Source organism: Galeopterus variegatus, unplaced genomic scaffold (assembly GCF_000696425.1).
Source record: "Galeopterus variegatus unplaced genomic scaffold, G_variegatus-3.0.2 Scaffold8, whole genome shotgun sequence".
NCBI lineage: Eukaryota > Metazoa > Chordata > Mammalia > Dermoptera > Cynocephalidae > Galeopterus > Galeopterus variegatus.
The window spans coordinates 225,089-239,996 of record NW_007726119.1 but is presented as its reverse complement, the minus strand read 5'-3'; the positions used below and the strand labels follow the sequence as shown (position 1 = coordinate 239,996).

The window sequence follows — 14,908 nt, the reverse complement described above, 5'->3', positions numbered from 1 at the left end:
ACAGCCCAGCAGATTTCTTTCTTTAATAAAGCTTGAATGGTACCCAGCATCTCAGCTCACTTTCTTTCAGTTACTTAGTTTTTCAGAGTAAATATAATTAAAAGAAAGGAGTATTTCCTTTTGCCTTAGGATATTCCCCTTAGAAATTCTAGGTTTAATAACAACAGTAATAAAACGTACCATTTAGAGTGATAATTATATGTTGGTTATTTTATTAGGTGCTTCACATATCTCCTCCCTAAACTTTTCAATAACCCTCCTCAGAGTGTTAATTATGCCCCATTTTAAAGATAAGTTGAGTCTTTCAGAATTTACCCAAATTGCTGAAGTCTACAGAGCAGGTGAATTGGTTTGGAATCCAGCCCTAGTGGTCTCATGAGCTCAAGCTATCAACCACAGCATATATTCTACTCCTTGTCCTATTTTAAGACTTGAATTTTTGACAAAATTGTTGTTTCAGACAGAATTAGATTTAGCTGCCAGTAACAAAAAATTCCAAAATAACAGGGCTTAAAGAAGATAAAAATTTATTACTACTATGTACAAAAGCAATGCATGGTCAGGCAGTCTAGAACTAATGTGGTAGCTCCATGGTGTCTCCAAAAAGCCAATTTCCTGTTTTGTGGCTATGTCATCCTTATGGGTGGCCATCATGTTCGTCTTGGTTCAAAAGGGCTGCTGGAATCACAGATGCATTCTATGCAGGAAGAAAGGGGGATGGACAAAACACACCTACTAGCAAGTCATCTCCCTTTTACTCCCTCAAAAAACCTCTCCTTACATGTCTTCAGCCAGAATTTCATCACATGGCCACACTTACATCTTGGGGTGATTGGGGGGTGGGAGTGAAAAATTGTGTCTTTATCCTCGGTAGTAAGATTCCCAAATTAAAAATAATCAAGCCAACAATTAGTCAGAATCAGGACTGTTGAAAATTCTCTCCTTCATAAAACCAATAAAAAAAACTGGCAAAAATTCTCAAAATCAACTTTTTCAGAACTCTGAAAATTAACCAAATGTCCATGGTAGCCTTGAAAATTAACAACCCATATTTGCAGCTAAATCTAGCAGCTTGGGAGCTATCACAGGAAGTAAAACAGGAATGAAACTCTTTTAATGTCTCATTCCCAAAGAATTGACACTATTTTATCGGTTTGTTGGTTCCCTAAAAGACCCCACTTACAAGGCTATTTGTATATTAGCTAATTCAGAGTTTGCCAGTGAGAAAAGCCTTTTCCCTGGGGGATTATTTGTTGAAAACAATTATAGGCTAGGGTTTAACTTTACTCCAGAGGTAACTTAAGTCCCTGAGGCAAAAGATAAATTTGGAAAAAACAACAGACTAACCAATAAACTTAAAAGAAGAAGATGGAAAATAGGATGTCCACAGAGGCTTTGAAAAGTTCTGACCTATTCCTGGGAATCTAAAAGGTCATGTGAATATATAGTGCTGTCTGCATGCTCAGAAAAGAACTGAGAATATCCTAGGCCATCATCTCTAGGTGATATTGAGGCCCTATGCAAGCACAAAGTAAAAGTTAAGGCAGAGTTGAAACATACTAGCTGAATGTTGAAGGCATGTCACAACATGCACACAGCGCCACTAGGCAAAGACTGGGAGACTAATCAGTTCCAAGCACTTAAGACAATCCCTACCCAATTGTTGGCTAAGTTTCTAAACTAATTGAGCAGACTTCAATGGCCATACGTGATGAAGAATATACTTTACAAAATTAGTTCAGAAAAGTTTCTAAACAAAAAATAACAACCACAACAAGTATTAACACTAAAAAACCCTAGGGAAGGAGTAGAATCTGATTTCCAGAGTTGCCACACTATATTATTTAAAATGTCAAGTTTTAACAAGACACACAAAGAAACTAGAAAGTATGGCTTATACACATTTTTGAAAAATCAATTTAAACTGTCCCTGAACATGCCCAGACATTACTATTAAACAAAGACTTTAGTCAGCTATTTTAAATATTTTATTTAAATATTTTAAATATGTTCAAAGAACTAAAAGAAACAATGCCAACAGAACTAAGGAAGGTATGAGAACAATCCCTCATCAAATAGAGAATCAATGAAAAGATGAAAACAATTTTTTCTTAAAAAAGAATTCAGTAAAAAGTCTTCAGGTGAAAAGTACAATAACTGAAAGAAGCAGGGAAGATAAGTCATTTGAGATGCCAGTCTGTGGAAGAGAAAGAAAAAAAATGAACAAAGCATGACCTGTGGGACATCATCAAATATACTAAATATTCATAATCAGAGTCCAAAAAGGATAGGAGAGACACAAAAAATATCTGAAGAATTAATAGCCAGGAAGTTCCTAAATTTTATGAAAGACATAAGTATACAAATGCAAGAAGCTAAACAAACTCCAAGTAGGATAAAGGGAAAGAGACCCATTCCTAATTCCTACATACATTAAAATCAAAATTCAAAAGTGAAGGCAAAAAAAAAAAAAAAATCATGAAAAGAGTGAGAGAGAAGAGACTCATCATATACAAGGGATCCTCACTAAGATTGACAGCTGATTTCTCATCAGAATCCATGGGGGCCAAAAGCGATGGGATAACATATTCAGAGTACTCAAAGACAAAAGCAAGAATTCTATATCCAGTAAAACTATCCTTCAAATGTGAAGTACAAATTAAGACATTCCAAGATAAATAAAAATTGAAAGAACGCATTGCTAGTAGACATGCTGCTATGGTTTGAATACTGGACCTTATGTTAGAATCTAATCCCCAATATGATAGTATTAAGAGGTGTAGCCTTTAAGAGGTGATTAGGTCATGAGGGCAGTACCAACTTTAAAGCAAAGAGTGAGCCCTCACCAGACACTGAATCTGCTGATGCCTTGATCTTAAACTTCAGATCTAGCCTCCAGAACTGTGCACAGTAAATTTCCAGTGTTTCTGAATTATTCAATCTAAGGTATTTTGTTATAGAAGGCTGAATGGACAGAGACATGTGCCCTACAAGAAACATTAAAAGGAGTTCCTCAGGCTGACGTAAAAGGACACTAAACAATAACTCAAATCCACATGAAGAAGTAAAGTAAAAAGTAAAGGTAACTATTTATTCTGCAGTGTGCTAAATACTTTTAAAATTTCCAGAAAAATGTGATATTGTGCTAGAATTCAAAGACTGTCCAACATATTTGTAAACACAAGAATCACATGAAAGAAAGTGATAACCTGTATGGTATAGACTATATTAAGTGTCAGTAATGTTAAGATCCAATCAAAAAGGAGGAAGCATGTATGGTGAGAAATGGGAAATAGGGTGAGCATGCCATTAAAAGGGGAACAAGATTCTAGAATGTCTTAATGGCCAAGTATATCTGAAGCCAAAGTTTAGATTTAATACCCATAGTATGTACTTTCAGTATATGTTTGTGAAATGAATTAAAGAAGGGGCACAGAATAAGCAATCAGAATAACTTTTAAAGAAGGTTATTTTTTTATTGATTATGCATATTCATGGATATAAAACTGACCATCATCACCCGTGCTCAAGATTTGATAGCCAGATCAATACTATAGCATGCCCATTACCACAAGTTGTGATTATTCCCCATGTTCCCCATCCAATTAATCCCTGACCTCCCTCCCTCTTCCCCACTCCCCCACCCTACCCCCCAACCCTAGGTGTGCTCTCTCCCTCTGCAAGTCCAATGCACCACTGTGGTTTTTCTTTCCTTCCTTCTTTCTCTCTCAGATCCCACTTATGAGTGAGGACATGCAGTATTTTTCCCTCTGCACCTGGTTTATTTCACTCAACAAAATTTTCTCCAAGCTCATCCATGGTGTGGCAAATGGCAGAATTTCATTCTTTTTTATTGCAGAGTAGTATTACATGGTGTATAACATTTTCTTTATGCAGTCATCTGTCAATGGACATTTAGGTTCGTTCCTTATCTTGGCTACACAAACAGAGCTGCGATGAACATGGGAGTGCAGATATCCCTTCGACATGATGAGTTCCATTCCTTTGGCTACATACCCAGAAACGGGATTGCTGGATCGTATGGAAGATCTATCTGTAGTTGTTTGAGAAACCTCCACACTGTTTGCCATAGTGGTTGTACTAACTTACAGTCCCACCAACAGTGTGGGACCATTCCTTTCTCTCCACAGCCTCACCAGCACTTATTATTCTCTGTCTTTTTGATTATAGCCAGTCTAACTGGGGTGAGGTGATATCTCAATGTGGTTTTAATTTGCATTTCCCTGATGATTAGTGATGTTGAGCATTTTAAGTGCCTGTGAGCCATTTGTGTATCTTCCTTAGAAAAATGTCTATTCAGCTCCTTTGCCCATTTTTTAATTGGGTTATTTAGTTTTTTACTGTGTAGTTGATTGAGTTCTTTTTGTATACTCTGGATATTAATCCCTTGTCAGATGCATATTTTGGAAAAAACATTGATTCTTGACAAAATATCATTAACGTTGATTTACCAAGTGGTGGTATGCAAGAGAGATAGGACTGAAGCCTGCAAAGTAATAAAAATGTAACTATTGTTCCTAGTCATGTGAAATGAAAGCCAGGCTAGGGCATTAGCAAAAGAACTAAATTTAGCAAAAAATTAAATAAAAGTATTAGCAGTACTAGCAGGATATAATATTAAATAAAAAGAATGAGTCAAAATTGTCTGTGGTTTCCTTGGATAATTAAAAGAACGCCATCTCTAAGTTTTCTCAGCCTCTCTGATTACATATTTCCATCTTCTTACTTCGTTTGTCAATGGTTTGCTGGCAGTATCACAACTTCTGCTCATATAATTATGAATGTCTTTATCCTTTACCCTCTCCACTGTTACCACTATCCTCAAAGATTACCCTGTTCAGACACCTTTACGTAAATACTTATGCCATAGACATAAAAGTAATTTAAATAAGTTGAGTGTCATTTATTCACTCAACAGATATTTACTGATCCCCTAAAAAGAACCAATTAGTCATTGTAGGGTTCCTTAACCTCCTACTTTCCCCTTTTAAAAAGTCAGAAGAACAAGCCCTTTAACAAATATAAATAGGTAGCTATAGACTTTGGTGAACATTTTTGTTATTTGGCAAGATCACAGAGTAAATAAGTGGAAAAGGGGTATAATTGGGCCTATTTCTCTTGTCTCCTAATCCAGTCATCTTTTCATTACTGCAAACTGCTTCTTAAGTTAGAGCTTAAATCCAGACAGATCTAAAGCTGAATTATCTCTTATTTTATTTATTTCCTTTTTTGTTCCTGCTGAGGTGTGACTATAAGATTCAGAGTAATTTGGCAAATAATAACATTTCTGTAATAAACAGTAGAATTTATTATTAGAGGCAAAACAATAGAAGATATTGTTGGCTTAAAGATGTAGAAAATTTATCATTAGTTTTATATTTCTAAGACTATGTCTTCCAGAGGCTAGCTATAAGAAAATTCTGAGTGATTTTTGCCTCCAGTCCTATATGCAAGGATAGCATGCAACATGGGATTTTGAGGAGTTTCCAAATTCTCCATAAAACGTATGTAGCATAAAAATATATTAGCTACAAGAGCAGTACTATTATTTAAAAAAATATGAAAAACAGCTGTTTCCTCTTTCCTGTCTTTGAACATAGTTTTAATATTACAATAAGATGACCCATTTACCAAACAGTAATTCAAGTGTGACTTCAGCAGCCTATAAACATTTGATGGGCTGAACAGTGAAAAAAGACCATCAGATTAGGAGTCACCCAAATAATACCTCACTGTTCTCATGGTATTTATTGAGAGACAGTCACAGAAGTATTACCCAGTGAGACACTGATTTGTAGCAGGCTTACACATGTGGTAACAATTCCAAGGAGCCCTTTATATCAAGTGTCAGCATTAAAAAGATTCGAAAGTGGACTTGACTACTGTCTGCAGCCAGCAGTCTACCAGATGATGGATTACGTATGTGTGTCTCTGTATGACATTTACACTCACACACATCCATATAGACACACACACACATATTAATATGTTTGTGCACATGTGTGCATTTATATAGTCACATATTTTGGTATATGTATATGAAATTAAGGTAGCAAATACATATGTACATATGCATATATGTGTGTTATATATAAATGCTTATAGAGGCAACTGGAATATTCTCTTATACATGTAAAGAGAACCTCCTCAGGCCTTGTTATTTATGAATACACATATATTATAAAGCAGGATGTGAAAGGATACACACACACACGCACGCACGCACGCACACATCATACGTATTCTTAATACCTGACGACATCAACACTTGGGGTAGAAGCTGAGACTTCAAAGACCATGAGTGAGCGAGAGACAAGATGACAGAAATAATAGCTAAACTCCTTGCCAAAATTGAGCAGAATTTGGGAAGGAAATAAAAATAAGAAAACGTGACAAGAAAGAGAAGTTCGAAGAAGAGAAAGGGAACGGCTGAAGCCCACGCCAGTGCATCAGGAGCTTGAAGAACTGAAGTGACTACTGTTCTTTCTGAAGTCATTTGAATTCCTGTGATTAAATAATCCCAGCCCCAATGTCACCAGAACATTCAGTAACACTTACTACGAACTCAAAAACTCCAAGAGCCCCCAGAAAAGAACACAGCCTGTCCACATCTCAGCCCTGGCAAACCTGTGTCAGGCTTCTGACCTACAGAACTATAGGACAGTTTATCATTTAAGCCACAACCTCTGTGGTTTGCTATAACAGCAACAAAAAAATAACACAAGGGCAAGATATGATACTTAGGAAAATGACTCGTCTTACTTCGCTAACACCTCAGACAGGAAATTCTCCAGACAAAGGATCGTATCGGGGCTCTCCATTCCTGCAGTGTTGACTCCCCACCTCAGCACCATAAGAATCATGAGTCACAGGTCAGATGCAGCAGTCTGTGTCTGAGGCCCAGACAGCTAAGCAGCATTTGGGGGGATTACTATATCAAGAGATACAGAATGTCAGTTTTAGCCTCATGTCTCAAAATATGTTGAAGACTTTTGAGAACCCTATGGAGGAGGTTTATGCTTTGCAAATTTAAAACTTGTAACGCAAATAAATTTGTTCCCATATGTTCCCTTCTCTTTCTGGGGAAATTTTACGTAAAAAATAACTGCTGAACTTATCACATTTATACTATTTGATCTAAACACCATAATGTTATAAATATGCTCTTCTAGATCGTCAAGGTGCCAGGATGACCTGGTCCAAGCCCAGAGTATGTCAGTCTCTACAGTAGAGCTGCAGAGCAGTGTCCAACTAAAGCAGTAAAAACAAGAAAAAAATGGTATGCATGTCTGGCACTTTGAGGATAAAAATCTTTCATTCTTATGTGTCACTTGGGGTGAGATAAAACACATTTATCTAAAATGGATGATCTAAGACAGTAGAGCCAATAAAAATGTGGCTTACACGAAGTGGGGGAACTGGTGGAGAACTCCGGAATGTGCTCTCCAAAACTACAAGAGACGTGAAGACTGATGAGAACACATCAAAGCAGGCAACGTGGAACCCAGAGTCCATCTGTTCAATACATGAATTTACTGGTGAAGGGGGTTATTAAACAGCTGACAATGTTCTTCTGTGCTTGGTGCCCCTGATGCGAGGACATAGGGAGGATATCTTTAAAAGGAGGGGCGTGGTAAATCCAAGCAGGGCTAGACAGAGGTAAAGGAGTGGGCAAGTAAGACAGGATAAGGTTTGAAGGAAGGAAGAAAAGAAAGAAAATGGAAAATGATTAAGAAAGGAAAAAATAAAGAGTGATGCCACAAACGGGCTTGAAGGGAAATTATTCAACCATCTATGAAAAATGCAATTGTAAGGAAAAAGCAGGTCCAACAGTACTCAGACTGTAAAGTGCCCGAAAGTCCAGTTCTCACGAATAATTACATATAATTTCCATACCATTCACTTAACCATGTAAAAGTCAGAAATATCTGCAAGAAAAGAATTACTAATATTTATATATAAGGGATATTTCTATGTTTTTTAATTATTTTTACATTGTTTATACACATAAACCAATATTTATAAGAATGTCTTACAGTCTGAATAAATGTATAAATTATATGAAAATTCAATACTTTATACATAAATATACAAGTTATTATCAATATTATGCAGGATATAAGGTTCTTCATATCCATAAGGATGTTGTTCCAGAAAAAGACACTAAATTTCAGAGAAATTGAACAACTGACTCAAGGTTAACAATACAAACAAGTCAACCCAAGTTAACGACTGAGACAAGATTCCTGTGCAGCCTCAGATCTGTCAGCCAATAAAGTCCAGAATCTCATTCTGCTAGCAATAATTCTTCATTTTACAGTAATTCCAGATAAAAAATAAGGGTTCTTTATTTAATACAAACTTAAGGCCATTTATTAGGAGTTGTCTGGTTCTTTCTCTGACCTCTTTATTTCATCAGTTCGATCACACTTCCAGTCACTCAGACTTAGAGACCCAGCATCAGGATTAATTCATCGTCTTACTCATCCTTGCGTGCTAAATCATATTGACTCTACTTTTAAACACTCTTTAAAATTCGGGATTCATAATTCCATCCTTATTATCTGTCACTGGACTGTAATTTAAACAGCATCTAAACTGGATTCCTCCCCATCAAATCTCTATTCCGACCTGCCATGTCCTGGGGCACCAGATTTTTCTCCATCACTCAGAGCACTAACCATCACTCCCCTCTGAAACACTTAATAGGTCCTAATTGATCACAAACTTTGCATTCACATTCAAAGCTCTTCACAATATGTTCAACTACAACTCTCAACATATTTTCTTCCACTTTCCCACAGCTCTAAGACCCAGCCAAGCTGACCCTTGTACCCCTCACTATCCCCCAAACGCACCCCCACATGCTTTTCTGCCCTTGAACCTCTGCTTGAGTTTCTCTTCACTCCAAATTCTCACAGTTCACTTTTTGGATTAAAAATCTCCCTATACAAGGTTACTCAAAAAGTATATGGGAAAATAGAATTAAAAGATAATACGAATCTTTTCGTGAACTTTTTGAAGTACCCTTGTACTTAAAGATTTATGTCAAGTGCTATCTCTTTCTCAAGAAATTTTAACAACAATATTTAATCCTTGCCTCAAAAGAACCCTCATAAAAATGTGTAGAAATTATATTCTGCATTGCATTATAGATATCTGGATATTTCTCAGTCTCCCTACTCAGTTTCAGCTGCCATACAGTCCTCAACTTTATCTTTATATGCCCTTCAACAGCAGAGAGCTTAGCAAATATACAGCACTTCATAAGTGTGCTAAACCGAATTCAATTAGCTCATTCCAATTACTAAAACTGAAACTCTTTTAAGTGACATATTTCAAAAGTGATTTTAAAAGATTTTTAAGAAATGAACATTTTTTTTCAATGTAATCATACCTGTTCATGGGGTTACCCAGGGATGCCTTGGAAATCACAACTGTGTTTTCATGCAATCAAACATTGTGCTGTTGTCAAAGACACATTTCACCAAAATTAGTGTACCATGTAACAGACCATCACATCCACAGGAACAGTCATTAGCCCAGGCCTTTATGCTATAGAAATCTGAGGAAGATTCATGTGCCAGGGACAAGAGGACACTAGAAGAAACAGATTTTTGATGGTGTGACCCTAATCACTTTCAACCAGCTCAAACTAAAATAAGTATGTTTCTTATGATTCATAGTATAAAAATCCCAATGAATGTGACTTTAAAAGGGCATAGTGTATTTAATACAGCTGCTCTGAGGCTGGCCAAAACAGTTATCCTTGTGTGACCTTTTGGGCCATGAATCAATAACAGGCCCAGACTACATGAAGAAAATGAAATTGCTCTCACTGCACCAAATGCTCAACAAACATAAGACCACGCTATTTATCTACTCATTCATCCATCCATCCATCCATCCATCCATCCATTTATACCAGCCCACCTTTTTGTGCATACTGTAGTAATATTTTGTCATATAAACATATTAATATGTATTGAGCTCTTACTTTGTGTCAAACACTATCGTAAGTGTGTTAAATTTGTTAAATCTTATGACAATTCTGTAAGGTAGGTACTGTTATTACTCCCATTTTACAGATGAAGAAATCAGGCTTAGGATATTTAAGCAACTGACCAACTTTATACGGCTATTAAGTGGTGGGGCTGGAATCTGAGTTCCAGGAATTTTCCCCTAGAGCCCATACTCCTAACCACTCTATGATATACTACCAGAGTAGGATTTTGTTTTCTTTGTGGAAGCTGGGGAAGTCTCTGGAAGTTATTCCGTTTCTGGAAAGAACCTGCAGGTTCTTACCATGGAGGTGAAGGGCCAGATGCATATAAACATAGAAAATCCACTATGTTTCCATCTTACTAGTTACAAAATTTGACTCTTTCTTGAAAATGGAATTGAGAAGCTAAATTTAAAGTACAAACAAGCCAGCAAGCAGGCAAGGCAGCCCGATGTGCTATGTGTAAGGCTCTCCTCATGGGCCTAGCAAACATAGCCAGACCATTTGCAGGGACAGATTCTGCTGGAGACCCTGTAGAGTAGGCCTCAGTGGACATGGGGCAGCCAAGTGAGAGTAGAAAATGAATACAATTATTTTGTTCAGCCTCGACATAAAGAGAAGCACTTCGCCTTCTGTAGAAATGCACACGTAACCAAACAAAAGCAGGCAGGATTCAGTACTGCATTTTGTTATCAGGAAGGAATTCAGTGATGAAGGTGCTATGAGGAAGCAAGAAGTCCCTTTCTATGAAAGGATAAAAGCACTATATGCCATACCGTTCCCTCTGCATCATTTTTTCAGAAAGGCATCATCAGCTCAGGTTCTTCAACCGGGGGGTTTATCTGATGGCACTGATAACTAGTGTCACTGGTTAAAGGCTGCATCTCACCTCTTACTTTTCTAAAGAAACAAAGAAAAAGCCCTGGAAATTTTGCTCAAAACTCAAGATATTGACAAGGCCTTGCCAGAGGCAATAAAAGCCAGAGAAGCCAGTTAACAGCTGAATTTGGAATGAAACATTAGACGATGCCTAGCTTTCACTGCAAAGGGCTACCCTTCATAGTACCACAGCTTCTGCAACTGACGAAGTTAAATGACAAGTTGTGGCATTCAGTATTTTTAACGGGTTGAACCACAGCCTTCTCAGGGTAAGCAAACCACATGGACGCACTTGTGCCCCAACAAATTACTTCTGTGACTATTTTTTCCACTGCCAAACAGCCTGCATATGAACTACTCTCACTGTGCACTCCTGGGCCCAGATGCCAAGAAAAAAACATTTTGCTATAAACTCACTCTTGATCTTGCTGTGTTAGTGTTGGACGTTTAGTCTTAGGTACATTGAGAGTAAAAGAAGTCGCTATTTTTTTTCCTACAAATGTGCCAAACCTTGGCTGGAATGCATTGTGTTGTCCTTTTACAAATGGAGTTCCTGCATCCTTCACAATGAACTAATTGAGGCTCTTGGCCTTAAGTAAAGGACACATTTACGTGAAACTGGTAAAGAGGCTAGGAGTGTTCTCTACAAAGGAATTTCTTGACCCTTCCCAATATCAGAACCTGAGTCATTCCTTAAAAATGTGCAAGGGAAATGAATGTATTTTTCACTCCACCCTCACAAAATACCAAGTTTCACTGCAGCTCAGAAACTCAAGCAGCTAAAACAATACAAGATCACTTCTAAGTACAAGTAACTATGTGCCTGTTTACTTTTTTCCTTGTTACAGTTTTCTGATAGGCACTCCTGTCTGTGAACCATACCCTAAGCATGATAGGGCATATCAGAGTTCAAAGACACAATCTGCCCCCTGGAACTGAGAAAAATAATACCCCCCTGTGCTTCCTAGGCGAAAAAGAAATACAGGTTTATGATCTGCAAATATTATGATTAACATTCTTGATGGGGGTAAGAGAGCTCAGCAAAATAACTCCATTCGTGAGGACGTTGAGGAATCTAGTCTGCAATGAGGACTTAAACTGAGGCGAGTGGCATTTAGAATTAAGTAAATGCACCTTACAAATATTACTTCCATTTAAGTTTGGGCCGCAGGGAGAAGGAACAACGATGCCAGACTGACTAGCAAAAGTGACATCTTGGCGGACTGCAGTACTTGCTGGTGTTTACCTGAAGGGAGGTGCGTCCCCACCCTTGGCTCCCCTGTCCGCAGGGGCGTGCTGACCCCACAGGAGGCGGACGGCGCCTGTCCCTTACCTGCGCAGGTGTGCCCGTCGTAGGTCTCGCACACCCATTCGTGGCACTCACACAGGGGCCCGAAGTACGTGCCCGGCTCGGTCACGTGACAGATGCAGACGCCGCAGTCGCACTGGCCCCGGCCGTGGCACAGAGCGCCCCCTGGGGGCTGCCCAGGTGCGCGGCACCGGCGCTCCGACTCGGCCCGGGACAGCCTGCAGGTGGCGCCCGACCAGCTCCTGCGTGGGGCGACAAACACCACCGCCAGGCCAGGGTCAGATACAGACACTGTCCTTGCTGCTCCCAGCCCACGTGTCCTCCCCAGGGTCCACCCCAGGTGAAGACGTACAACCCCACGGATAGGAAGCCGGAGGCCCCACATTTCTCTGGGAGCCAAGTGCTCTCTGGAAGGGCTGTGTTTTCTCAGCCAGGTAGGTACCATCCGCCTGAGAAATGACCATGACCCAAAATGTCCAAGGGGTCTCCTGCCCACCTGAGAGTAGAACCTGCTTCCAGTTGGACGGAGGTGACCCAGCCCTGCCCCTTGGCGGTTCATCACTGAATATTATATGCACATTTAGATTAAATACAAATTAATCTAAAGTATGGCATTTGTCTGACTTCTTTTTAAAATGTCCCATTGCTATCTGATGGCCAGGGAGAGGTTACTTTACGAAAAAGAAAAGATGAATATATGGAAAGACTGATACGTGTTATGATAGCAGCGGTCCTAATTTTTTAAATTTTGCACTAAGCTGCCTTTACGAACCCCACTTTTAAAAAAGTTTAGTTTAGCTACTGGGATGTACTTCAAAGTCTCTTTCAGAAAGTGATAACAAAATGTAAAACAGACCCCGTGTTGATGCTGTTGGGAAACAGAAACAATACTGCCCTGTAGGCTGCGAGGACACAGGTACACACTAACTCGTGGCAGAGGTTCCTCCTGGTGTGTATTTGCAAAAGAGGAAATGATATTTCTGTTCAGTGATTGCATTTTTCCGAAGGAAAAAGAGAAGAACAGAGATGAAGCCACACGTCGTGTAGCTATAAGGAAAGGAAAACGGAACAGGTTGAAAACAGTTTATTCCACGTCCAACTGAATAACTTCTCTTGGCTTAGGACGGCCACCCTGCAAGCTTGAGCCCTGCCACATCAAGCAGGGCAGGTCTGTCTGAAAGAATAACAAACCAACCTTACCTCAGAGATGGCGAGAAGCTCTGCGGAGCAGCTGACAGCCCAGCGCAGAGCAGGGAGGAGGCCAGCAGCAAGAAGCTCCTGACGCCCGGGGGACGCATGCTGAGCTCCGGGCTGTGCAGACGACGAGCTGCACCGAGCTGCACGTCTGCAAGGTGGGCTCTCGGGGGAGGTGGCAGCAGGCAACGGGGCCGCCAGCAGATGGCCGGGCAGACGGACCCACGGACACCCGGGCTCGCAGGTCCGGGGCTCCACCCGGAGTTGCGATCGCGTGGATGAGCTGCCTGCGAGGATCTGGGCAGCGGCACGGCTCTGGGCGGGGTGCCGTGCCAAACCCCTCGAGTGGAGAGTCTAGGCAGGGAAGTAATTAGAAACAGTTGTACAAGCAGATGGTTTATTTTGACATAAAAAGAAAAAAAAAGGAAAAAAAAAAGAAATGTCCTGTTCACAGAATTGAGAAAATCGTTTCTTTCTTCAAGTACAAGCCCCAGAAATATTTGACAGGAGAATATTTGGATTAAAAGGGCCCGTTAAAATAATCTGCACGTTGTGCAGGGGAGGGGCGAGGCCGGTGACAGCGTGAATTACTTTCACTGCATGCTTTGTAAGAAGATGCACCATTTGGGGTATGAGTTACTGGGGGACAAGCAAAACTTGTCAAATACAACTTTTTCTTGTAGTTATTATCCTTTGTTTTAAATAGTGGGTATTTTCTTTCTTAAGTCTTTGAAAAGCCTGTCATGCTTTCAGTTGTTCAGGCCAGTAGTTTATCATATCACATTTTTTCTTGACTTGGACAGTTCACATTGTAGTTGTCCCAAATCCACCCCATTCTCCTCCCATGTATCAAGTGTGAGGAAACAAAATAAAGTGTCTATTTATAGAGTACATTGCACTGAAAAATAATCAGTGTCACTTATTAAGTACCTATTATGTGCCAATCCCTGCTCTCTCAGAGTCCCACGGGCTAGAAAGACATTGATGAAAACAAAAACACAAGTACAAATTGACAAATGGTTGTGAGCGCACAATAAAAAGTTACTTCCCGATTAGATACAGACACCTGATCTGATCCAAGATGGTGACACGGGAGCTAAAGGCTGAAAAAAGAATAGAATTGAACTGGGTGGGGTTTGGGAGGCATTCTTATTCCCACATTAAGGATAAAGAAACTGAAAGTAAAGAGGTCAACTGACTTGCTCAAATTCACACAGAGAATTAAAGTGGGATTTCAGCTGAAATCCACAGTAACCCAAAGCGCACACACTGTCCCCTACACTGTGCAGTCATCTGGGAAGAGTGTGTAGAGGGTTATACAAAGGGAAGAAAACGTTCTTCCTTCACCCTAAGAGCCCTTCAGATGCAATGATTTCTCATAAAATGGAACCATCCAAGAATCATCTGTGGTTCTGTGGCCTTAAGGTCAGGGATGAGCTATAACAGGGTAGGATTTCTCCCTGTCATTTACGTGAGTAGACATAAGAGCAAGACCACCCCAA

At 39.6% G+C, this 14,908-nt stretch overlaps 1 protein-coding gene across 1 annotated transcript in view; it reads right to left on the bottom strand.

Moving 5' to 3' along the window:
- Nucleotides 1-13,534, bottom strand: part of ITGBL1 (integrin, beta-like 1 (with EGF-like repeat domains)) — a 240,745-nt gene extending 227,211 nt beyond the window's left edge. Inside the window, exons 1-2 of the mRNA XM_008581734.1 lie at nt 13,413-13,534; nt 12,237-12,454 (exon numbers count right to left, since the gene is read on the bottom strand). Coding sequence (XP_008579956.1) covers nt 12,237-12,454; nt 13,413-13,510 — 316 coding nt within the window. The 5' untranslated portion in view covers nt 13,511-13,534. The remainder of the gene's footprint in view (nt 1-12,236; nt 12,455-13,412) is intronic.
- Between the last annotated feature and the right edge of the window lie 1,374 nt (nt 13,535-14,908).